This window comes from Bacillus rossius, chromosome 1, assembly GCF_032445375.1.
Source record: "Bacillus rossius redtenbacheri isolate Brsri chromosome 1, Brsri_v3, whole genome shotgun sequence".
NCBI lineage: Eukaryota > Metazoa > Arthropoda > Insecta > Phasmatodea > Bacillidae > Bacillus > Bacillus rossius.
This window is the reverse complement of record NC_086330.1, coordinates 363466372-363492043: the sequence shown is the minus strand read 5'-3', so window position 1 is coordinate 363492043 and position 25672 is coordinate 363466372. Positions and strand designations below refer to the sequence as shown.

Below are 25672 nucleotides of genomic sequence, written 5' to 3'. Positions count from 1 at the left end.
GTGCACGCCGTACACCGTCCAGCGCCCCTGGGTGCCGAAGTGCATCCGGCCAGCTCGTACTTCCACGGTGGCGTCGACCTCGTGCAGCCATGGGACCCCCAGAATCAGCCCCTCGCGGAGCTCGGGGACCACCCAGGCCTCGACGTGGCTAACGTGACCAACGATGCTCATTGTTACCTGAGTGATGCCCCCTGCTGCAACGACGGCATCCCTGGTGGCCAGCTGCACCAGCTCCCTCCGCGGTGTCACTGCCTCCGCTCCCACCAGGTGGGCCGCGATGTAGGTTCGGCTGGCGGCGGTGTCCACCAGGGCCAGCATCTCCCGCCCGTTAGCGCGGACAGGAATTCGCAGCAGCTCCGGCTCCTCGGGGCCGACCTGCCCCAGCTGTGCAGTCGTCTGTCCCCCACCGCCCCCGGCCACCTGGCCGTCCGGGCGTGGGGAACTCGCGGCGAGGTCCGCGGCTCGCTCCGGCGCCGACGTGTTGACGTTCCGGTGGTCCACCTCGTCGACGACAGGTCGACGAGGCGGCTGGTCCGGCCCTGGTATAACCGGCCTCAGGGCCGCGGCGGTGGCGCCGGCAGTCAGCTGTCCCTGCACGGAGATGGCCGGCGGGATGCCTGCGCTGATGCTCTGGTTGTCCGCCCCGTCGACGGCGTATCGACGAGGCGGCTGGTCCGGCCCTGGTATACCCGGCCTCAGGGCCGCGGTGGTGGCGCCGGCAGTCAGCTGTCCCTGCCCGGAGATGGTCGGCGGGATGCCTGCGCTGATGCTCTGATTGTCCACCCCGTCGACGGCGTGTCGACGAGGCGGCTGGTCCGGCCCTGGTACACCCGGCCTCAGGGCCGCGGCGGTGGCGCCGGCAGTCAGCTGTCCCTGCCCGGAGATGGCCGGCGGGATGCCTGCGCTGATGCTCTGATTGTCCACCCCGTCGACGGCGTGTCGACGAGGCGGCTGGTCCGGCCCTGGTATAACCGGCCTCAGGGCCGCGGTGGTGGCGCCGGCAGTCAGCTGTCCCTGCACGGAGATGGCCGGCGGGATGCCTGCGCTGACGCTCTGGTTGTCCACCCCGTCGACGGCGTGTCGACGAGGCGGCTGGTCCGGCCCTGGTATACCCGGCCTCAGGGCCGCGGTGGTGGCGCCGGCAGTCAGCTGTCCCCGCAGTTGCCTCGGCATGGGGACAGCTGATGAGGAGTAGTCCCGTTGTCCCCTGCTTCCCGGCGGCATACAGGACGTTAGTGCGGTAGGCGCCGGTGGTGGTCGACGTGTTCTGTCAGTTACTGGGACTGCCGGTGGCTGGCGGGCCGGGGAGCGGCACCCAGTTGTCCCTCCGCCCCCGGTCCTGCGTTTCCCGCCTGCGACGTGTTGCCTTCGCGCGCCTCCTCCCACGCGGCTCTGGTGGGGCAGAGGCGATGCCAATGGTACGCGTCCGGGCAAAAACGGCATCGCGGCGGACGTCCGTCCCTCTCTCTCGTATCTGTCCGCTCGTGACGTCCTCCTCCTGTCGCAGCTGGTTCCGGGCGTTCCCTGGTGCCACCGCGGTCTGTTGTCCTGCGCGGTCCCGCGCCGCCGGCGTAGCTCACCACGGTCAAGTCACTGTCCGTGACCTCTGTGACGGTGACCCCTCGCGGCCCCGAGCGAGCACGGGGAGCTCTCGCGCCCCTGAGTGCCGTCCTCCACTGCGACATGTCACGTTCGATCACGCGGGCGAGGGCCACGAACTCCTCCGTGTCACGACCAGCAGCCGTCCTCATGAAGGGGCGAAACTCTGGCAGCAATTGTTCGACAATGGTTGGCAACGCCGCACTCACGTCCCCACTTGTCCCCAATCGGCGGAACATGCGTAACTTCTCGTAAATGAACTGCTCTGCACTCTCGTCCTCCTCCTGGTTTCGGCAATAAAATGTCCGCAAACACATTGCCCGCGCCTGATCGTTATCAAACCTAGTTTTGACTTGGCGCACAAAATGTCCCCACTCGGTATCAAAACTCCCGGCCATTGACCACCAGTTCCTTGCCTCGCCGCGGAGCTGTCCCGCCACTCGCGGCGTCCACTCCGCCCGTCGCACTTCGTACAGTTTTAGGAGGTGTTCACACTCCCGCAAAAACTCCCGCGGGTCCTCGTTGTCTCTCCCCGCAAACTCTGGCAACTCAAACTGCGTGCTCACGTACCGCACTACCGGCCCATCTGCGTCCGCGTGCCTGTCCCCCTGTTCCCGTTTACTGTCCTCAACTGTGCTGTCCGTGCTGTTTGCGCCCTCGGCCGCGCCGCCGGACCCGCAAACCTCGTTTTTTACGTCCATTTTCGCGGAGTCTCCCTCCTCACACAAGTCCGTTTCGAAACTGATTAGATCGTATCTTTCTTGTCCCGCCTGTTTCCACGCCATCCTGTCCTCCTGTGCTACTGATCCGCGGATCGTGAACACAATCTCCCCCAGTAATACAATACGATCCTCCCCAGCGCGTTATCTTCAGTCCGGGATACCGCTGCACCGCCGTCTTGTATTTCTGTCCCCCACGACGCGCTATCTCTCGCCGAAACGTCTCGTGTTCGCGCCGTTCCCGCGCTGCGTTATCTCCCGCCGGCGCGCCGGCGCGACGTCTCGAATTCGAGCCGCTCCCACGCCGCGCAGCCGCACCTGCTTCCGTTCTGTCCTGCACCTGCGCGCTTGCGTGCGCTTGCGTGCGCTTGCGTGCGCTTGCGTATGCTTACGGCCACACTAGTTGGGCGCCAAATGACGTCCCTCGGCTTCAGGTCCCCGTTTTCCCGTTGAAATAAATGTCCTGTTATGCCCGTACTGCCCTCGTCGGAGAGGTGTGGGTCCAGGCCAACGTGGCCGGGACCGGGAAAGGCGGGACCTGGAGGGAGAGTGAAGTGATTGCGAGGAATGTTGGTAGGTTGTCGCAAGCAGAACACGGCATTAACGAATTTCACGAGCCGTCTTTTATTAACGCTTATAAAGTCCTGCCGCAGCCTGGCGGAACCGTCGCGGAACAAGTGCCCTACCACGGCGACACGGACTCCCTGATGACGGGGCGGTTCTCAAATACGTTTCGGCGCGAATCGTAAAGTTTATTAATGCTAGGCTGACCCAGTGAGAAAGGGCCCGAAGACGGAACGCTGTACATACGCGGCCCGTTACGTAATGTGCCGTGGACGGCGAAAAGTTCAGAGACTCGTAGCACCACGTTCGCGTTGTAGAAACTGCCCGCTAGACACGTCTCCCGATGACTCGTAAGTTAACAATGCTAAGCTGATTCGCGGTGGCAGCTCAGCTGCCGTGACCGACTGCGGGCTGAGCGAACGTTCAATCCCGAGCGCAACGTGCGCGGCTCGCGGAGCAACGAACACGTCTGTCTCCGCTCGAGACCAGGACGCGACTGCCTCTCCCCGCTCGCCCGCGGGCCGGCGCCCGCGGGTGGCGGGGAGGGAGGGGAAAATCGGCCGGCGTGGGAGAGAGCTCCGTCCCGCGGCGCGCCAGGCTGCAATTACATACTACGGCGAAACACTTCAGAAAAAGTTATTGAATTATTTACAAAGACATACACGAGACATTAATTACACAGCGAACTTGCACAATGAATAATAAATAAAATAAGCTAATTACACACATTCAAATCCCTTAATCGTTTACAAATATATACACACTGAAATAAAAGATAAAGTCACATAGAAAAAACACTCGTTGGCATGCTAGGGCGCACGCGGGTGCGTCCCTGGCCGTCGCACACACTGGGGTTCACTGGGGGGGAAAATAGGCCCCCTCAGGCCCGCGTCGGTGGCCAGGTACGGCCTCTGTATCTGGGAGGGTACGACGACTGTCGTCACACTAAAGTATATGATTTAAAATTATATATACAGTATATATAAAATTATATATATATATATATATATATATATAATAAAAATAGTAGTAGTAGTAAAAATATATATATATGATTTAAAAGCATATATATATATATAATAAAAATAGTAGTAGTAGTAAACATATACTTTAGTGATTGAAAGTGAATATGGTCCATATCATTAAAAACATTTATTTATTGTTAATATAGGTGATATAAATTTTGTCTATAAATATTTTCATGTGTTTTATGCAAGTGAGATTTATGTACCTAACTTTAAGTATGATTTATTTTTATTATATATCATTACATTTTTAATTTAATAAATAATTGATAAATTAGAATAAAATTTATCTTTATTTTACTAATTTAAATAACTATTTTACTAATTTAAATAATAATTTTAAGATGTTTTCATATTAATATTGATTAGGTACTGAGAATTTATATTTTTTAATTTTATTTTATTTATTATTTAGCAACCATATTAATAATATTATTCCAGTCCTTTTATTATTTTATTTCTGTTAATTATATGCATGCAATATTGAAGTTAGTTTTTTATTACGCTTAGTAAGTATAACTTCTAACATGCGTACATTAGTATATGCAGTATGCACCCATTTTACTGTTATTATACTGTTAAGATAATTCAAACACAATTTTTGAAGATAACTGCTCTTCCTTTCAGCTTCAAAATCTTAGTACGGACATACTGTCTTGCCAGTAAAGCTTAACCAAATATTCAGGTAGGTACCTATGTATCGGAAAATCTATGTGTGAAAATTTTAGGCCACCAGAATTCTAAATTCCAAAACAAACAAAACATATCTAAGCTTCGATTTTGTTAGGTACCAAATTGACATCAATAAATTTTAAAAAATGTGCAAAATATGATAAAAAAAAACTAAAGCAGATTTCGCCAGTCAACAGTGTTGCCAACACCACATCACCATTTTGCAGCACAACGTTTGCTCATGCCAAGTGTAGAAGCACCCTACACCACAAACCAATATGTTAAAAATAGACAGAAACTGTTATATTAATAGATACATATTGTTATGTGTATTCACAAGGTTAATTAGTAGTTAAGGAACACTTTATATACATGGCTGCCACTTAAAATGATCACTTTATATTGTAATCTCTCATTTTGCATGGCTGCCTGTAGGTATGTACAAATAAAGAACCCTTTTTTTTACACCTCTGTAATTTCACACTTTACGACAATTCACATAACTTTTCAGTGTCATTTAGTGCTGACATGTTTGATAAATGAAAGTCCTTTTTTTTTTTAAAATGTTTTCCTGAATATTATTATGCGAAAAAATTCCCCTTCTCCCCAGGAAAGTGTAAAAAAAAGGATTTTTTTTTTAATGTAACAATGTGCAACAATGATTTATGTAACAAAAGTATCACATTTTGTCCACTGGCTGTGCAGGCTGTCATATGTCTGTCTTGATCAATCTCAGAGTACTTTTCTTGTCAGGTGTTGCAGTATATGCAGTTTTAATAAATTAGGGGATTCTGCAATTGTTCTTAATTTTAAAGTACACATGTACTACAATTTTGAAACTAAAGAACAAGCCTGTTGCTAGAAAAGCATGATTATGAATATCTAGATATGAAATCATTAACTTGCTGCATGAGGAACACATAAAATACGTTTTAGCAAAATTGTAACAAATATACTTGGCATTTGGTTTTTTAGCAGTATCAAAAGCTACATTTTGCTGATGTTTCAGCTAACACTGCAACCACCATCAGGCAGCAATTATCTCTTTATCTGGTGACTACTATAGTTGCAGTTGAAAAAATGGGACGACTAAGTACCTTTGGTGTGGCCAAAACCCTAACAGTTGTATGAAAAAAATACAGGTAATACGAAAGCCTTAATAGAGCTCTATTAAAGATGCTTGTATTTGTAATTTTCTGTCAAGTACTACTGGCATGATTGTTGCTCTACTCATTGAAAAGCTAGCTGTAAGAGACACAGACTGAATTCATGTAGAAAATAATTATAATTTCTTCATCAAAAACAGTAAATGAAGATAATAACTGAGCCACTTAAAAAATAGATATGCATTTATTTTTGTTATTTCTTCTTTAATTTATGGTTTTATGCTGCACTACAGCCATTTGTTACCAACTGCACTTTAAGAAGTGTGCAGACATAGTTAAATATTATTTTGGGTAAAAATAATTATAAAAAAAAGTCATTACTTTTAAAGAGAAAAGCTGCTGTACGTTTAACTACTATTTTAATTTATTTGTGTTAGTATGGAATGAAAAATTTATAGCTAAGAAATTTGTTAATTGAAAGTTTATTCATTGCATTTAATGGCTTTAGAGATTTCCATAACAGTATTTCAAGAAATAATACATCAGCTGTTAAATAGCTTAAATAGCACACAGAATACAGGAAGATTTAATTATAAATCATAGTTACTGGTGAATTAGAACATGGAAGTGGGAGGTTTATTTTCTGTTCATAACTTCTCTTTTAACTTACCGTCCAACACGGGCGCCTCGGTTATCGGACTATTCGAGAAAGAAGGATCGTTTTGAGATGCTGCCGAGAGGAACGAAGACTGGAATTGGCCCGGCACGGGCGCAGACAGAGTGTGAACTACCTGCGGACTCTGTGTTGCGTTGAGGTAATACTGATTGTTGTTGGTGTTGATGGAGTTGTAGTCGTGCGAGTTTTGCGTGGCGTACTTGATGTCGCTAAAGTCGTAGGGGCTCTTTGTGGTGGGCGCGAGGTAGCGGGGGTCGTACCCTCTCGTGCTGGGATACCGGTAGGCTGTGGTCTGTGGGGGCGTGAAGTACTGCCTGAACAACAGGAATGGGTTTTGTGTCGTAGTGGAGCTGTATGACGTCTGAGTCGTCTGACCGCCGCTCGAGTAATCTTCCCAGGAGTACCTGCGTCACAGTTCACATCAACCGTCACTCGCACATTAGCAAGCTACTCACGTACACACATATTTACATGGATATTTACAAAATTCTTTAATATACTGATACTCATGCTGTCACTATCGTTATACATAGTTATTTACAAGTTTGCTTGTGCTAACGAGTGTTTTAGCCACTACATCAAAATAACAACGGTTATGATTGAAAGTATGAGCTAATTTTGTGCATGCATATTTACATGTTTTTTGCACTAGAAACAAGCATAAAATTCGCTACACCAGTGCATATTTACAAGTTTACTTTCTCTAGAAATAAGCATTGCCACCACTACATCTAAGATAAGCAGCTCTTATTAATATTAAAAGCTTAAACTTAAATCATATAAAATTGTTTTTACTAAAGACGAATTAAAGAACAGAAATAATGGCATAAATAAATAAATAAATAAATAAATAAATAAATAAATAAATAAAGAGAGTAATGCTTACTGTTCCAAATAAACAAATTTAGAGTTCCTTATAGCTTTTCTACTGACGAAAATTAAATTAAATTTTAAAATAAAAACTACCAAACACAACATAATTCATTTCATACCTATTTGAGAGAAAGAGATAACAAGAGAATATAATAATTAATAACAATAATTAAAAAATTTAATTAATTTTCTTAAAAAAATAATAATATGCCACTGAAGATTATGTAAAAAAATTACAGCTCAGCAGCTTGTAAAGACCTCAAGATTTACTTTAATCATGAGAGATAATAAAAAATTGAGATAATGCATTCTACAAAATTACTCTTGTTCTGAACACAAACTTAAGCAGTTGTGAAGTAACTACATAGGTATTTATATAATTAAAGACTGTGCTGCTCACCTTAAAGATTATCAAAATAATATCAATCCCACATAGTTAAATCAGTGATTATTTATCAATTTCCTGGTTTTCCAATCATATTCCGAAGTTCCTCTGTATGTACTTCCAAAATTACTTCGACACATGTTTTCAGGAACTTAATTCATTCACCAAAATAGATAACGCATATGAAAATATTTTAATCACAATAATTTTAGTTCCGTACACTGTGGACAAATGTAATGAATTCACTGTCTGTAAATCACTAGTTCTGTTTGGTGATCAATCATCAATGCTTGAGCATCAAATTACCAATCCACCACCGCATGTCCACGAGCCATTGGGAAAAGTATGCTCTTAAGTGTGTGGAAACTGAGTCAGGGCGGATGAATGTGGTACCATGCATATTTTAACATTCATTTATCCATGCACGTATGTTCACGCATGAGTACAAGAAAACTTTGAAAGTACCTACATTTGGCTTTGAATAATCAACTAATGTTTGAGATGTATGCTTTGACATTATGTTCTCACCCATTAAAACTCTACTTTATTGATTATTGAGTATCTAATAAAATAAGTTAATAAATATTCCTGTACATTTATGCCATGCTCTAGAGGTTTTACATGTCTCTATTACAGCACAAACTAAAATACTTGAACTGGCTATGTTATCAATTTTTATTTAATTTCTCTTCCAGGAAAACACATTTTATTTCTATTTTATAATATTTACAATCTTTTAAAAAATGTTTGTATCAACATATTATATCCAAAACAGTGTAACTTAATTTTTAAAGGGAATACCACACACCATGTTGATTTTTCATTTTCTCATCATTACTACTAGTTAAGGATTATTTCTGTACATTTAACAGTATGCTTAGTTTGCATTTGTTGTTCTGCCACAAATATTATTCACATATATTTCCTAAGTGTTATATAATGGGTAAAAAAGGTGCGTAAGTGATAGGAATTGCAAACACTTATAAATAGGGACCGGAAAAATTTGCGGGTTCAATGACCTCCAGGATGATCTCCATAGTTCTACGTACACTAGGTCAATTGCCACCCACTCATTGGCTGCTGTCTTGTGAGACGTCCCAAAGTAGCAGCCTGTGATTTGATAAAGTTTTGGTCGGGTGTTTCTCATTGGCCCAGAGTCATCCAGGTGAGTTGTGAGCCAATAGCAGAGGCAGCACTGAGGTATAACTATTTGTATTTTATCTTGTCGCAAAATGAATTCGCGAATTTTTCCGGTCTCTCCTTATAAAACATTTTACACTCGTGTGAACGTCCCATCCCGTTTATTATTTTATTTTTACGTTTAACATGGTTAAACTTGTAGTATTTTTGAGTGGCCGAACTTCAACAAAATGAAAAAATATATATATACATAGTTCATACTTTTTTGCATAATTAGCTTTGCGCCAGTGTGGATGAGGAGAACCAAATGGAATAAATACATACATAACTGGAAAATGTTTAGGCTCAAAAGCAATGCAGGTGGCTATTGTGTGGTAGGTGTGGTATGTTTTGAAATTGTTTTATAAAAATTAATTTATCTTCTAAAAACATAAAAAAAATTGATGATTTTAAGAGGCTAGGTAAAATTAGATAATTTTTTCCTTCTGAAAGAAAAGAAACGGTATCACACAGCAGACATGGTGTGCGTAGCAGGCGAGTGTTGTGTACCTCTTGGTGGTGCTGTTGGGGGCGCTGGTGTAGACCGGGCGCGACTGCGTGGCTGCCAGGCCGGTGTCGCTGCGACGCAGGTACGTGGGCGTGTTCTGCGAGTAGTCCGGGATTATGTTCTCGTGCTCCGCCACGCACCTGCCGTTCAGGCAGTACTGGAACCATCGTGCAACATACCAGCGTGACAGTCTTCTTCGTGATTCACTTGATTATTGGTGATGGGTCCAGTAATCTCAGGGGTGGGAAACTGTACACACCTGATGTGATTCCACATTGCCTTGCACAAGACGGAGATGAAAGGACGACAAAGGCGAAGGTAATGTTTTATGTCACACTGCTGTTCACAGTGGCTTAAAACGACAGAACCACGTTGTAAACATTTTAATTTTTTTTTTTCTAACACAGGCTAGTTTTATTCACGATAGTCTTTCGTTTCAGGAAGGTTTTTTGTTTATAACTTTCACTTAAATTTTTTTTGTCCCATTTTTGTTTTTTGAAACATTTTCAATTAGAATTTTTCAAATTTTATATCCAGCAACACAAACCACAAAAGTATGAATATGCGCAAGACTAAACTTCTACCACAAAATACAAATCAAGTGTAACATTGTGAACACACTTTATGTGTTTGTTTTACAACAATAGAGGTGATAAATTTGAAAAACTAAAATTAAATAATTAATAAATATTAATGTTTAAAGATGCAAAAGAACATTATTTAGGTTAACAAAATACCATTATTATTGCTTGAATACACAGCATACCTTTACATGTATACTGGTTTGGTGCTTTACTTAAAAGGTTGGTAATATCATAGGGACTAACTTCAAATAAGAGCTTCGTTGCCCCTGTTTGGTGTGATCCCCCTGGACGGGAATTTCAAGATTACCACTTGGACATCTACCTGATGATCATCAATGAACTAGATCCAAGTAGAGCTGTAACAAACCGTATGTATTCATTACTGAGTAACGGGTGCGCCGTCTATATACGAGTAATGAAACGTTACACACGGCTGCATTTCGTTACTCGCATTTTTCGTATGTTTCACGCATGCGCGCGCATATTCGATGAATTTACGTTACAAAGAACGATGTTTGTTTATTAAGTAAAGTATAATTTGGAAATTCGTAGTCCAAGTTTTTTACTGTTTATTAAAGGTATTGTGTGTGTACACAAAGTTTGAGATTGGAACAGAAACAATGTAAGAAAGTATTTTTTACAAATTAGAAATATGTATGTTTTTGTTTTTTTATTATTGCGAATTTTCACGTTTTTTTATCTTAAAAGAGATAATATAATAAAGCCGCTCTAATTAGATTTAATTGTTTCTTGGTTAACAAAAACTGTTAATTATCAAATATTGTTAATTGTTTATATTCTATTTATTATTATTTACGCGACGCCATACTGTACGCGTACGCAATACGACTCGATTCGTTCCTGCAACATAACATAGCATGTTATGCGGTATCAGAAGTAACGAGTAACGATACAATAGTAACGAGTACTAATTCTTATAGTAACGAATACATACGGGTACACTTTTTTTCGTTACTTTAACACCTCTAGATCCTAGCACGAAGCTGGAGTTAGTATGGCTGCCCGCCACCAGATGGCGCGCCGTACCTGGCCGTCCCCGCACGCAGATCCTTCAGCCGCCGGTCTGTAGGCGACGCAGTACCCGGAACCCGAGTCGAAGCAGAACAGCTGGGCACAGACCCGGTCGTCTTTCTGCGAACAACACGCGTGCGACGATCCCTTGATGACGCGTACGGCGAGCGAGCGGTTTGTGTTCACATACCCTCAGTTGGAACAGGCGTTTAGTGAACTGTGTTTGTGTTGCATTTTGTGAAGTTATTGGGAATGACTGTTCCAAGTCCATACAAGCTGGAATGCTTTATAACTATTACAAAGTTTAATAAAATATGGATATTACTATATTAATATTATTTCAAACACAATTATTTAACTAAATGTAACAATCTAGGGTGTAACAATAGCTCAGCTTGTAATTATTTTATGATACTGTATACATGTACTTACACATGCTCAAATGTTCTTGTGTGAAGAACTGTATTACAATTTTATATATGACTTCATAATGTAGTATTTTATAGAAATTAAATTACAATATTAATAAATAATAATTAAAGAAATGCATATCAATACTAACAGCTAGGCAGGTAAGGAGAAAGAAGTTTGTTTAAGAGTGGATTCATGCAGTGTGGCCACAATTTCAGGTGATCTTGGCCACAGACGTTTGTTGTTGTAACTTCATGTCACGGTGGTGACGACTACTCACGAAACAGGCGCTGGTGCCTCGGTCTTTCCTGCACTGGGCGTCCAGCGTGAGCAGTTTCCCGGGCAGCACTCGGGGCAAGCTCTCGTCTTCGTGAGGCGAGTTGAAGAGACACGTCGCGGTGTCTCCACTGCAACATCAGCAGGTGGTTACTGATGCTCCAGGTGGACAGGGGCTATGCCTTATTTTTTTAATAAAATATGATTCCTTAAGAATTAACAAATTTATAAATAAAACAGGGAAAAAATCAACCAAACAGACTGTAATATATTTTATACTTTCTCACCACTTATGGCAATGACACTGCAGATATCAGTAATATTCATAGTGATGTGTGTGTGTGTTTATATATATATATATATATATATATATATATATATATATATATATATATATATATATATATATATATATATATATATATATATAGAGAGAGAGAGAGAGAGAGAGAGAGAGATAGAGAGAGCTGTGTTTATCAGAATGCTTTGTGATGAAATGGAAATTAAAACTTGTTAAATGTAGGTACCACTGCCAGTATTAAATACAGTAAAATTTACCACATCTTTAATTTTACATGTTAAACTAGGCATTAGCTTTTTTTTGCACATATTTATTTATTTTAATGTGCCTTGAACTAAATTTTCATAACGTAGCAGATTCACTTGAATAGAGAGCTACGAAGATTGCCTGAAAAGTTCCGACCTCAACATTAAGATGGCAGCACGTGAAATTTGTTATTTCCCTTCATTTACACTCTCTCCCTCATTCAAACCATTTTTTTCTCTGTCATATGAGAGATGTAAAATAGGGATCCCACCAAGGAGTTGGGAATTGTCAGCAGACGGCATGCTGTCACCTATGGTCACTTTCTGTCTCACCAACGCTGTATTGCAACACCCGAAACATAGCGGGAATGGTGCTCGACCACATGTTATGATGGTCAATAATTATGATTTTGAATTTCCGTTCTCGGATACAGTTGCTTCCATGAATTACAGTAATTTAACTCTTTAACTGCATCGTTCAACATCTCAAATGCATGTTTACTTGCGGTATGCGACTTTTGTCGAATGGGATGTTTACCTCTGTTGCGATGCATGTGTGTGTTCGAACTAGTTATCTTGGCACATTGGACCTGTATATTAGAATTACAGCAAAATCTGTACATGTTAAAACTGGTAAATACCTCTGAAAAGTTTTTGCCATTGAAATTAGTCAAAAAATAAGCATTTTGGTGAATTTTTTTGACGTGACAACGTCTAATAAATCGATGAACGCCGGCTGCACGCACAAAAAAGTGTCCCGTTACGCACATTGTCCCGTTATGCTGTGTCCCGTTACACTCATTGTAGGGTTGCGCCGCATCTATCTCTCTTCCACTCGATTGGAACAACCATCGATTTGACTTTTTCGAGGCACATTAAACTTGAAACACTCCCATTCGTTTCCTACTTTTCCTATCATCGTCCTATCCTTAACAGAATAACACAGATTGGAAGAAGTTAAATAGCAAACATGTTTAAAAGTTATAGTTAAAATAATCTCTTCGATAAAGTAATAAACATATGTATTTGAATTAATGATTGCAAATAAAAGTAAATTTATCAATTAAATTGTAGATTTCATTTCACTCCTTTGTATCCATACAAAATAGTGATAATTCAATAAAAATGATTCAATTTTATTCATTAAAGTATGCAATCATTTCATCAATGTTTTGTTATGACGTTGCCACGTTATACTATCGTCCGTAAACCAACTTTACAGACAACGAAATTTTTTCTTTTTTTATTTTTCTACACACACACTGGGTAAAAATTGAATTTCTTTTTTCCTGCAGAAAAGAGAACAATAAAAGAGAGTTGAGCCTGCTTCCACAAGGCAAGCACCAGCGCAGTAACGCACTCACTTGAGGAAGTGGTGGAAGGAGGCGATGCTGCAGGGCGACCAGCGGAACCCGCGCTCCGTGTGGCGCAGGTCGCTCATGATGTAGCCGTCCTCCCAGCGGCACTTCTCCGCCCCCGGCCCGCCCAGGTAGCTGGGGGGCGGCGAGCCGTCGTGCACCGCTCCCAGCCTGTCGGGCACATCGCGCCGCCTCCACCTCAGCCGCACACACTATACACTACATATGGTTTTCGGCCCCCCTCGAAATGACTAAAATGGTTCTTTCAGACTGCTGTTATGGAAAAAAAAAAACCAACCCGAGTGCATAAAAGTGGTAAGGTTCTTGAGGTGCATGAAAGTGTCGTGTCGATCGTCTTCACATATAAGCCAAACCAAATGGATAAGAAAGCATCAGCGAGGGAGTTAGCTGCAAGTCTTAATTAACTGTGTTTCCTGCAGCAACCCACAATTACAAATTTAGTTCTTAACTTTAAAGTATTGTATAGCTATGTTTAACTAAGCTGCCCAGTCGAGCAAATAGTGCACTACCTTTAAATAATAAATTACCGTAAAGCATTATCGCATATTTGTATCATTTAAGATCTGCGCTGTGTTGCTCCGTACGTGAGAATGTTCTCGACCAATGCTTTCGGAACGGCATGAAGACTTCCAGGCCGTTGCTATCTGCGGAGCAGGCAAGGCGGGTCGTGTCAATTACAAGGTCGCTGAGCTCTAGGGAGTCGACCCGCCAAGACGTCGCGGCGCTACAGTAGTTGTGTTTCAGTCCTTTCCCTATTGACGTGAATATATCTTTAAAATTGCTTCCACAGTGGGAGGCAATTCAAAAAACGAATGATACAGTTTGGTGTTGCAGCTACATATCCATCATTTCCATCCAAAATTTAATTACACCACTGGATAGTTAAAGGATCAAAGAATTCGTTAATGCTAAGTGAGGACTGTGGAGGGGGAAGCGTCGCCATTTTGAGGTCATTTAGCTGCGTTTCGAGATTTCCTTTTAGTGTAACTTTTGACTCGGGAGAAGCTGCGACGTTCGTTTGGGTTTCAATCGTCAGCTCTCGTTAAAAAAATATTGATCGCAAACATAAAACATTAGTGTAAAATAGTTACAGTGAATATATAATGGTGTTAAAATAAAAAAAAATAGCGTATTTTTTATATTTTGTATAGAAAATATTGCCTGTTACGTACACGTATTCACGTAAAACACATAACCGTGTCCATTACACAGGCACACCCCATTTTTTTTTAAAAGTTGTTTGTAGTTAGATTGCAGAAATTACTTACCACTGACATCAATGAAATAAAGAATCTGAAGAATACATTCTGTGATAGGAATTAAACTGGGTGTGCGGCAATCACAACACAAGTGTTTTAAGTGAAACTACACACTTCAATTATCCAACTTGAAAGATAAAACAAAATATGTAATGAATTACTCAAATATAAACGAGCTAAAATTGATTTATGTAAGTGTTTTTCATACAAGTCCTTTGCTTATTTCTCTGTTCGAAAAATACACATTCAATTGTTATTTTTGATAAATTTTAGTGAAAAATAATTTCATATCTCGTAATTGATGATATATTTTATATTAATTGATGTAAATGTGTTCCTCTGTTGCTTGGTGTGAAATGTCATGGCTGCGATTGCACTGCGATCCAAGTAAAATGGCTGTATCGTGGTGCACAATTTTACTGCGATCTTGGTGGGATAGTGGCAACCTAAGATATCAATGCAGAGCTAATGTAATCGTAACAGCTTTTAAAAAATTAATTATGATTTTCAAATTAATTTCCTCACCAAAAATTATGTAGTAGTATGTGCAAGTGCTTTATTTTTCCACATTGTGTTTGCCGAGAACAAAGTTGAAACCAATAATTCTTTTCTATTTTTTTCCGGTATAAAGAAGCGGAAAGAAATGTGCTGAATCACTACATGGTATAAAACAAAGTCACTTCCCGCTGTCTGTCTGTCTGTCCCTATGTATGCTTGGATCTTTAAAACTACGCAACGGATTTTGATGCGGTTTTTGTTAATAGATAGAGTGATTCAAGAGGAAGGTTTATATGTATAATACATGCATAATATAGTAGAGAAACACTGATAATTTTAGAGGTTTCTAGTGTTATGTCGTAAATAAACACATTTTTTGCGCTTACATTGCAAACGCTGGCTGAACCCTACGAGATGGATTAAAATAATACACTACAGTATTGTACACCTTAAAAAGGTCTACAAAAAAGGCTGCGATGGTATATGTCTATCTCATAGGGATAACCCACAATAACCATTTTTTTATATTTTAGTTTTTACGAGAAATAATGGCTTATTTACGAAGTGATTTTAAGCAATACAGCATTAATCCTTATACAATTAAGTACCTTAAATACATTGTGCATTTAATTTAGATCAATATGGCACTTTACAGCATGTAATTTAAATGAATATTTTCGAAGATATTACGGATTTAAAATGCAGGGACATAGCGGTTGCCGCCTATAAATAGTGCGTCTAAGGCCGCGCTTCGCCCTACTGCACTTCATGATTAGCAGTGATCTAACGCGTTTATCGGAGCTATCTAGCGAGGAAAATGTTTGTATTGTCTAATGACAAAAAAAGCTGTGAACGTTGTATATAAAGACATTCTGTAGTATGTTTAGTATCAGCATTGCACCCGTGCGAAGCCGGGGCAGGTCGCTAGTAAATTATAAACGCTTAAACTTATCTGATTATCATTAGTTATCTAGCTGATATTGCTAATTTTTTTAATGTGTGCATTATATTTCAATGTCAGTAAGCTGAAATACTACATAATTAAAAAAAACTAAAAAAATACTTAACATGCAGTTTTTTTATTTAAACCCACTAGAAACATCACATTTTAAAAGAAAAAAATCTTATTTGTAATATGTGTCACCTAAAACTAAAACTAAAATATGACTGCAGTTATGTAGATAATTTTTTTTTACCAATCTTCTTAAAGCTTACTGTTTAAACATTTTGAATATTTTCTAATTTCGCAAGGATGACTCGAAAACTTGGATAGCTAGTTGGTTCATGTAACAAATCATTAAATTTTCATATTTAACATGATGAGATACTATTAGAAGGATATAGCCAATAACAGTTTAATATTACAGCAATATGTTCTTTTTTAATGAAAAATTATTAATCTGTAGAGACCGGAAAAATTCGCGGGTTCAATGACCTCCAGGATGAATTCCATAGTTCTACGTACACTCGATCAAATGTCACCCACTCATTGGCTGCTGCCTTGTGAGACGACCCAACGTAGCAGCCTGTGATTCGATAAAGCTTTGGTCGGGTGTTTCTCACTGGCCCAGAGTCATCCAGGTGAGTTGTGAGCCAATAGCAGAGGCAGCACCGAGGTATAACTATTTGTATTTTAGCCTATCGCGAAATTAATTCGCAAATTTTTCTGGTCTCTATTAATCTGTAGAAAAGCCATTATTTACTCTCCAACATAGATTAATTTAAATATTTCCAAAAAACTTTTCCTGGTGCATTGAATCACAGTAGAACTAAAGATGTAACGCAGGATTCAGGCCTACTTACAGATGACCGACTTCGTGTGCGCCGACGATGATTCCAGAGAAGCCGCCCGTGTCCTCGATGATAGCAACGCTGTTCACTTTCTCCAGTCGCTTGTTCACCACGCAAGCGCCTCCCACGTATGCGAAACCTGCGCGGGGGAAAATAATAATAAATAAAACTGAACATATTAATGTGAAATAACCAAAATAATATTAAACGATACAAATGGTAATGAAATACATCCACTTATCCCGAAATGCAATAAACCAAACAAAATTACTTGTTACAATGCAAATAAAATGATTTGTACTTTAATGTAATTAAATAAATATTATGAAGTAAAATTACATGGGAAAGCATCAAAATAACCCATTTATAACGAAATAAGTGTACTTTAATACAATCAAATTTCAATAATTAAATGCATGAATTGTAACGAATTGTAAGTGCAACTGGATAAAGTACTACAAAACCACAATTTTTTCGAAAATGTTTACAGATTCTTGGTTTTCTTTCAGTATTTAAAAATTTACTATCACTTAAAGGAAACCTTATTTTTAGGATATATTTTATGCTTAATTGCAGTGTCAAAATTTTTTTTTCAGTTTTGCTCAATTATTTTTTAAACACAACTTACCACTTGCTAACTTATATTTCTGATTTTGAATTTTTATATTATCATCAACTGACAACAAAAATTTAAATATAATTAAAAAATTTTTGGAGAAGACAGCCAAGACAAAAATATACTTAAAAGTATTAAAAAGTTTCTTTAACGGGAAGGTAAAATAAATATGACGTTACACCTGATTTCTTTAATTCTTTTTAAGTTTCATACAATTTCAGATAGCAAAAGAAATATACAGACTAAATTATAATATGTTAGGGTTAAGAGTTAGATATTAATCACAAATCTTCAAGCTGTAGCAGTTAGTATATACTTTTGGTTATTATTTTGTCCTGTAGTGTTCTACCTATACTAATATTTTACTTATGGTTCATGACGAATACCAATTGTTTTAGATAGTAATAGGTACAAGATGTAATTGTATACATGCTGGGATGTAAATATTTTTGAAAGAGTGTATTGTTTGTATTTTGTTTAGAAATTTAAACTTTTTTTCCCCTACATTTGTTTGAATTATTACCATAAGTTAAAAAGAACTGTCTTTATTGTTTTGTTTGATAGTAGACTTCTACTGTACTAAAAATTCTAACTGAAATCATTTGCATACTTTACTACGGTAACAAAACTTATTTAACATCTGGGGCAGTTACGAATATTGTGGACGTAGAGCGAATTATCATGAGCGTAGTCTCTTCTCTACATAAGCAGTAATGCTTTGTAGGTAAACTTGAGCTTTGAGTGTGATTAATAAACATAATATTGTTTTTCATTTTGGCATGGTTTTTTTTAACTAGCTAGGTCAGTCAGTGTTCATTAGAGACCCAAGGTTAGTAAGTTATAGTTAGTTGTACACATGCCGATGAAAACATTCCATAAAGCTTGTCTCCAGAGATAGATTTATTACAAAAATGGTGTGTTGCTTGAAACCCTTTAAATATGTTTTTTTGTGTAAGTACGTAATATCTTCTGAAAGATGAGCAACAACCAAGTTGAACAAGTTGTGTATTTCGAAATAAAAATAAAGACTGATCTGAAGGCAAATGATACAATATAAGATCATGAACAATTTAGTTGGTCCTCATAAACTGTCCAGAAATTTTGTTTGTTCAGGTCCTGAAATTTAGTGAAGAACTGTAATAAAAGATAAAAACCTTAGTTATTGTAATATATGGTTATTATATATCATTACTTGTGGTACATAGTTGAACTAGTATTTTAATTATGATACACTTTGTGAGACGTAATAAATTTTGTATTCCTTACATTTAGAAAATAAATGCCAAAGAATATATAAAGTGATGGAAAAAGCTGCTTAATAAATAATAAACAGTTGACCTAAAGTTATTTCTACCAGCATATTCATGGTATAGCTAAAACGTGTAACGTTTTTCAAAAATTTAGCAAAGAAAAATAAAAAAAGGCAGTGAAAAACTCATTTTAACCTATTTCCCCGTTCATTAAATACATGTTAAAAATTAATTGCTTCATGTTTCAATGCTGATGTACTTTCAGTACAACTTTAAAACCCGGATAACCATTTTCGAACTCTATCGAACAGAGAAGTTTCTTACACTGTTCGCTAAATAACGGAAGGAGCTAGGAGTTACAGCTATGGATCTCCACTGTTCAAGACCGTCGTCGACTTGGGACAGCAACAGAACATCAGCCACAGTAGTGGACTCACGTAGCTCACTGGGTTACTAGCAACTTGTGACCGTGAGATTTTGGTGTTACAACGACAATAAGATATTGTTACCAGAGGGATTACCACCAAAATTATCTTATAGCAAAGTTATCAGTACATACAGTTGTCATTCTTTGGTTTGGAACCTTCTGCAACCCGGTATTGTTTGAGCCACTTGCGTTCAGATTTTTCATGTGGATTCGAGCATTCATTTTTTTAAAGAAGAGATCCAAATTATGGACGCAAAATTATGTGACTTTTTAAAACATTAATGCCTATGTGTATTTTTTTTGCCATACATAAGCTTACTAAAAATTGTTTTAATACATTGTACTGTATTTTAATTTTTATTTCGTGAAAGAAAAATCTGGCCAGTCGTACATGCCACGTTAAATCGCCATTACTGTATACTGTGAAATTCTTCTGGATTTTCTAAAGCAAACAAGTGTGCACATACGTATATGTACTTGAAACGAGCACCAAGGAAATCTCCAACAAAAGTCAAGTGTTGCATAGTCCTGACGACAGCCCTAGTTTCATTCATTATGTTGCAAGTATTCTCTTCACAGTAAAGAAATGGAGCCAGTGGCATGTCAGAAAAAAATCGGACCACATCATTTTCTTATGATGGCTTTGATTGCAGACAGATGTAAAGAGATCGCATTGAAACTGGGGGAAAGTATGCTGAAAGTGACACTATTGTAGTTCTGTACCACCACTGTTTTTGAAACTAGCTTTGAAAATTTGTAGCATTGACAGTCTATCCACTGCAAATGTTTGGACCCCTCACCTTGCATTTTAAGGAAGATTTATTTATTTAGATTTATGAGGGCCATTTTTGTAATAAATCCATCCTGAAAATTCTGGTCAGTAGGTACTACCGATTTTCGGTGATAATGGAGCATTTCAACCATTTCTCACAATTTTAAATAAATTTTTTCTTTTCAACCTGATTTTCAATGAAACCGTTCGAACGTTTCTTCTCTTTAACACACATATTTTTCATAATTCTACTGTTAGCATATTAATTTTTTTTGTTGTAGCTTTTAGCACTGTTTTATTTTTTTTTTCTGATTTTAGAAATCAATAATTGTTGTAGTTTTGATGTTAATTATTTTTGAAAGGAACGGTGAACATGTTTTATTAATTAGCTGTAGTTTCAGTTCAGGTTGAGCCAGGGGCACAACAGGGGGGGAAGGGTATTTTGCCCCCCCCCCCCCCCCCCCCCCCCCCTCTGAAACCTTGAAAGGGGGGCAAACGGGGGCAAAGTAAGTGCTGTGTAATCAATTTTTAGATAGTAAAACTGCTTCAATAGCACCATTTTCCACCTTGAAATACAAATTTTCCTGGGGGATGACACCCGGACCCCCTGCTTCAATAGGGGGGATCGATGATTCTTTATAAAAAGGTATATCCCCCCCCCCCCCCCCCCTTTCTAAATTTAGTTGTTGCGCCCCTGGGTTGAGCAGTCCACAGTCAGCGCCGTGCAAGGAAGTGAGTGTTGAAATGCTCCACGCGCGCTACCAATGTTCCTCCAGCTACCGCGGTTAACAGGGGTCAGTAGGAAGCGTACGAGTATGCGAGAGGAAGTATCGGCAAGCGGCAGGCCTTACCTGGCAGCTACCTCCCTCCTCACTCGCTCTCTGAGCGCGCGTGTGTGTGTGGCAGAGAGGGGACAGACAACAAGAGACAGCATCACCGTCACTTCGCTAACAGCTACCGCACATACACACAGTGGACAAGTGTCTGCAAACTGGGCCGGCGAAATGAGAAGACGCAGAAACTGTACGCGGTGACCTTGAACCTTATGCTTCTGGTAGAGCAGCCTCCGCCTCCCTACCCCTCACCCCTCCTCGACACCTGACAGCAGGCACTCTGCACTCTGAAGGAATGCTGTGTTAAGCAGGTTTTCTTTAAGATATGTAAGAAACCATTAAGGTATTAACTAGGAAAAAAAATGTTCATCTCTCTGTGAGAGCATTTTGTTGTTTTTTTCTCCCGGTTCTCAATCATGCAATTACTCAGCTATTAGTTATTTGACAGTATTAGCATTTCAGACTCAAATTATTTTTTTTTTAGGTTTGAATTTAAAAATTTTCATTGAAAGTGGTTTTTTCGGTCACTGTTTTATTTTATAAAATGGAAAAGTGGACATATAAGGTCTCTGAACTTAGTTGTAGTATCACACTACACATGGTACATAGTTCAAATCATTGCAAAAAAGTGCAGTTTAACAAAAAAGAAAATGTATATGGTGTCAAATGTCTCCAAGGTACAGAGAGGTATTTCCAAATGAATATTTACTTAATCTAACAAAGCTGATAATTTACATAAATCAAACTTTGATGGTGTATTACCATTATTTGAATTACCTAATTTTAAAAAAATATGTATATTAAACAGTTTAGGTACTCCAGGTTCCAAATAGTGGAATATTTGGTGGTGCTGCTTGAATAGTTTGTTATATTTGGAATATGATGGCCATTTCTAATGCATTCTTCTCATTTCACGGAAACCAGTCTGCTCGTAACGTTCCGTCGGGTTGATTAGTCACAAGCGCAGTAGAACACTCAAGGCGTGGTCATGGTCAGTCTCGTTGTGTTCCTGCAAGGATCCTGCCTTGTGTCTACTCGAGACGACGTGTTAGCACACAGATCACACAATTACCGAGGTACTGGGCGTCACAACGAAAAGGAGTTAATGTACATGCAGTTCGCAACAACAGAGTAACAACTTCTGGTGGTATGGGATAATTTTTTGTGCTACCCAGTCTACACGGATGCAGACATTACAGTGAGTCGTGCAGGAAAATTATTATTATGGTCAATGAGTGCAAATTAATTTAAGTAAAGTTTTATCAAGAAAGAATATTTGATGTTTATTTAAGGATAAGAACCACCTGAACTTCACGAAATTAAATATTATAATTTTCACATACTAAATAAATTTTTATTACTACATAATTTTATTGTGATAATGTTCAGTACAAAAAGAACTACATGATGGTTTTAAGTTATTCTAAAATTTCTTCGTCCTAGATAAAATTTGATGCAGGTAGTTCTGCATTTACGTTTCAACATTACAGAGAAATTGTACTGAAAAGTGTAACTACCAAATCTAGGAAAACATTTGCCCTTGCGGACTTCAATTTAACATTTATGCTAGTTAAGATATGATTGGTTTGGTGAAGCAGTTTAACAGTATACAAATTCTACTTTACGTGCAAGAACAGGTGGATCCAATATATTTTATCATGTGTTTTAGTGATCTAAGTGTCTTTCTTCATTGCAAGCCTAACCTACCTGCGGTCCCTCGGTTGCAAACGTCATTAGCATACTGTCGTCTGCACATGTCTAATCTGCAATACAACAAAAGCCAACTAAAGTAACGCTCACAACAGCAGTCATAAAACACACATCAACAGCCCTGAGATGCCATAGCAACATATCTCTATGCAAGCGCCAACAAGTTAAGTACATGTGGTTCCTTCCAGCGGTTTGTTAGGTTTCTTGATGCCGACTCCATTCTCCGATGCAAGTCTAAGCCCACAGTCCTGAGCACAGAAAAAAATTCTGCACGATTTTTTTTTAAATTTGAGTTTAATATATTGTCGATAACGAGCTCATTAGTGACATTCTGTACGAATTTACACTTATCTAAATGTTTTGTGTAACAGTTTAATAATTAATTTTTTTTCATTAAATAAATTTTAATTTTGATTTAAGAAGTAGATTCACTACAAAGGCTAAAAAAATTCACTTACATACCGAACATGAGTAAGTGCACAGAAATATTTTTCCGCCCTCACTGTCCTTAAAACACCAAGGTTAATGAGGTACCCTTCAAAACTCGGACATGTTATAGTATAGTTCTCCACCGCTCACACCACCTGTAAGTAAGTGGCTAGGACTGTACAGGGGGTGGCAGGCGACTATGTACAACTGCCGGCACCATGTGGGCGAGGTTCTGGGACATACCAGCCGTCCCTTTGGTGCAACGGCCTCCTTTTCTTCGACGACACATGTCGTACCTGAACACCAAGTACACACCTATGAATCAACTGCCACGACACATCACTGCACGTGCACATTACTGTGCTCTTATTCTTACCAAGAGTCAAAACTAACTAATGTTCTCATATGACGAAGAGCTTTGTAAATATTCTAGAGTAACTTTTCAAAAAATTGTAATTCTCCATACATAATGCACATGATCACTTTTGGATGGTTAAAAAAAAATATTTTATCCTATCTTGGAAGTTATATATTATTTCATCATGAAAGTAAGAACAGTCACTCCAAAACACTTGGAAAATGCTAAAATTATACATTATATTATTTTATCCTAGAAATAAAACTCTTTTACAGTAAATTATACAGGCTTTTGCTTTTTTTTTTGTCTAAATTCACTCTTCCACCTGTTTCAGCCACATCTGAATCGAAGAGTTCTTTGACATTTTGGGTGAGATATTTTCTAAAAATTAAACTACTTTAAAAAATTATTATTAACTAATGTAGTCAGTGCTACACCTTACAACTAAAATACGTACATAACAGTACACCACATCAAAATTTACAACTGCTTAGATAACATATTTTAACTGACACCAAAGTTGAGCTATCCACAAACAAAACTCAAAATAGGTAATGGTTTTCAAAAACTTAAAATATATATCTAATTGAACTTACTGTGTCTGTGTTTAAACAATTTTTTTTCCTCTATTTTATTTCTATACAATGATTTGAGAGTAAAAGGGCGTGTGAGTGAAATGCCCTTGCTGTTACAACACTGCCTGCAAGCATTATCTTCGCACTCAGTTCACTGCAGTAGGGACCAATTTAACTCACGTAATACACACACTTGCTTGACCATATTCACTGCCTTAATAAAAGGGTGTGGGAAGTTATGCAGTGAAGTGACAAATATAGATAAGTTTTTGAGTTAATACCACCACTCAGTCACATCAAAACATTCAATTTCATTAAAAGCATTATTAAGTAATTTTAATTTTAACTATAATAGTTAAAATGAGTTGCAAGTCCTATATCAGTAAAGTTCTGCTATAATGTATCAATTTAACATTAAAGAATAATATAAATATATATTTTAAAAATTACATCCTGTTCTCTTTACAGAAGTTTCTGGTGCAGGTGGCCAAAACCGTGATATGTTGGCACATGTAGAGGTAATACAGTACACAAGGGAAATTTGAGATTTTTGGACACAGCTCCAAAGTTTTATTCTATTTTGGCCATTGTAAAATCTGATCCCAAGCACTATAAATTAAAGTTATCAATTTTCCAGGATTGTTACACATGTTTTTATGTTACATGTCTGTGCACTACGTGCCACATATCTGTGAGCCTGACCGCCATAAGGAAAGGATGTGTCACTATTGAATTCAAGACCACACGTGGTTGTGAGGGTGGGGTGAGGGTACACCACCACACCGTCTCCAGCATAACAGAACACTCTAATAGCGCTGTTAAATTACTTTATGTGGCACTTTCTCACATATGTGTGGTGTGCAGTGTAAATACCAGTGATGGGTCAAATCCCAAATTTCAAGCATACGAATCTCAAATTCGAATCCCAGAGAGTACCTCCAATATACCCCTCGAATCCAAATCTACGTGTCAAGTGTCCAACATAAATTAATGTACAATAAATTAAAAAATATTAACTTATAGTGTTTAAACACTCTACCCTTTAAATGGTCATTTCACAAACTAAGATTCAAGAATCAATACATATTTTCATGTATTTATATAATTATATGTTAAAAGTTCAATATCTTGTGTAATAGTAACAGCATAGGTATGAAGAAATAATCAACCTAGTCAACTTCATAAGTAATCAGTTTTGAATTTTTTATTTTACTTTATTTCCTCTAATATTTTTCTTGAATATAGAATACTTCGAACACTAAGAATTTTATGGGATTTGATTGGATTTGAGGATTTGACTGGCACATCCCTAATAAATACTTTATTTTTAGTTGTAAATATAAATGTAAATATAAGATGAAGTAATGAGTTTTAAAGCAGTCTTAATGGGACGGTGTTATGTAAAAATGGTTCAACCCACAAACATTTTCAACTGAGTAAATTGAGCTCAAAGTTGAACACACAATAACCGGTATTGTGGCAGTGCGTCGAATGTTTGGTCGCAAGATGGCACAGTAGCAAGGAATGTCGGTTAAAATTTTTTTATCTCAATTAAAAGTGTCATTTTACCTACACAATTATTTCAATAACTTTTTTTTTTCCTTTTGTTGGTTAACTCAT

The 25672-nt window shown here is 38.9% G+C and overlaps 1 protein-coding gene and 1 long non-coding RNA gene across 9 annotated transcripts in view; one reads left to right on the top strand and one right to left on the bottom strand.

Annotated features, from left to right (window-relative positions):
• LOC134528334 (uncharacterized) overlaps positions 1-14988 on the top strand; it is a 35246-nt gene extending 20258 nt beyond the window's left edge. The window contains exons 3-5 of the long non-coding RNA XR_010074385.1: positions 5589-5721; positions 11552-11755; positions 13451-14988. This is a non-coding gene — a long non-coding RNA (uncharacterized LOC134528334). The remainder of the gene's footprint in view (positions 1-5588; positions 5722-11551; positions 11756-13450) is intronic.
• Positions 1-25672, bottom strand: part of LOC134528333 (A disintegrin and metalloproteinase with thrombospondin motifs like) — a 421345-nt gene that overhangs the window by 15642 nt on the left and 380031 nt on the right. For 5 of the 8 annotated variants that reach the window (XM_063361874.1, XM_063361870.1, XM_063361869.1 and 2 more), the window contains 7 exons: positions 22688-22743; positions 17095-17221; positions 13520-13684; positions 11614-11740; positions 10938-11042; positions 9309-9463; positions 6356-6765 (listed from right to left, as the gene is read on the bottom strand). In XM_063361874.1, coding sequence (XP_063217944.1) covers positions 6356-6765; positions 9309-9463; positions 10938-11042; positions 11614-11740; positions 13520-13684; positions 17095-17221; positions 22688-22743 — 1145 coding nt within the window. Of the gene's footprint in view, positions 1-6355; positions 6766-9308; positions 9464-10937; positions 11043-11613; positions 11741-13519; positions 13685-17094; positions 17222-22687; positions 22744-23362; positions 23416-25672 lie in introns of all 8 variants that reach the window. The other 3 variants (XM_063361875.1, XM_063361876.1, XM_063361877.1) reach the window with 3 other exon arrangements.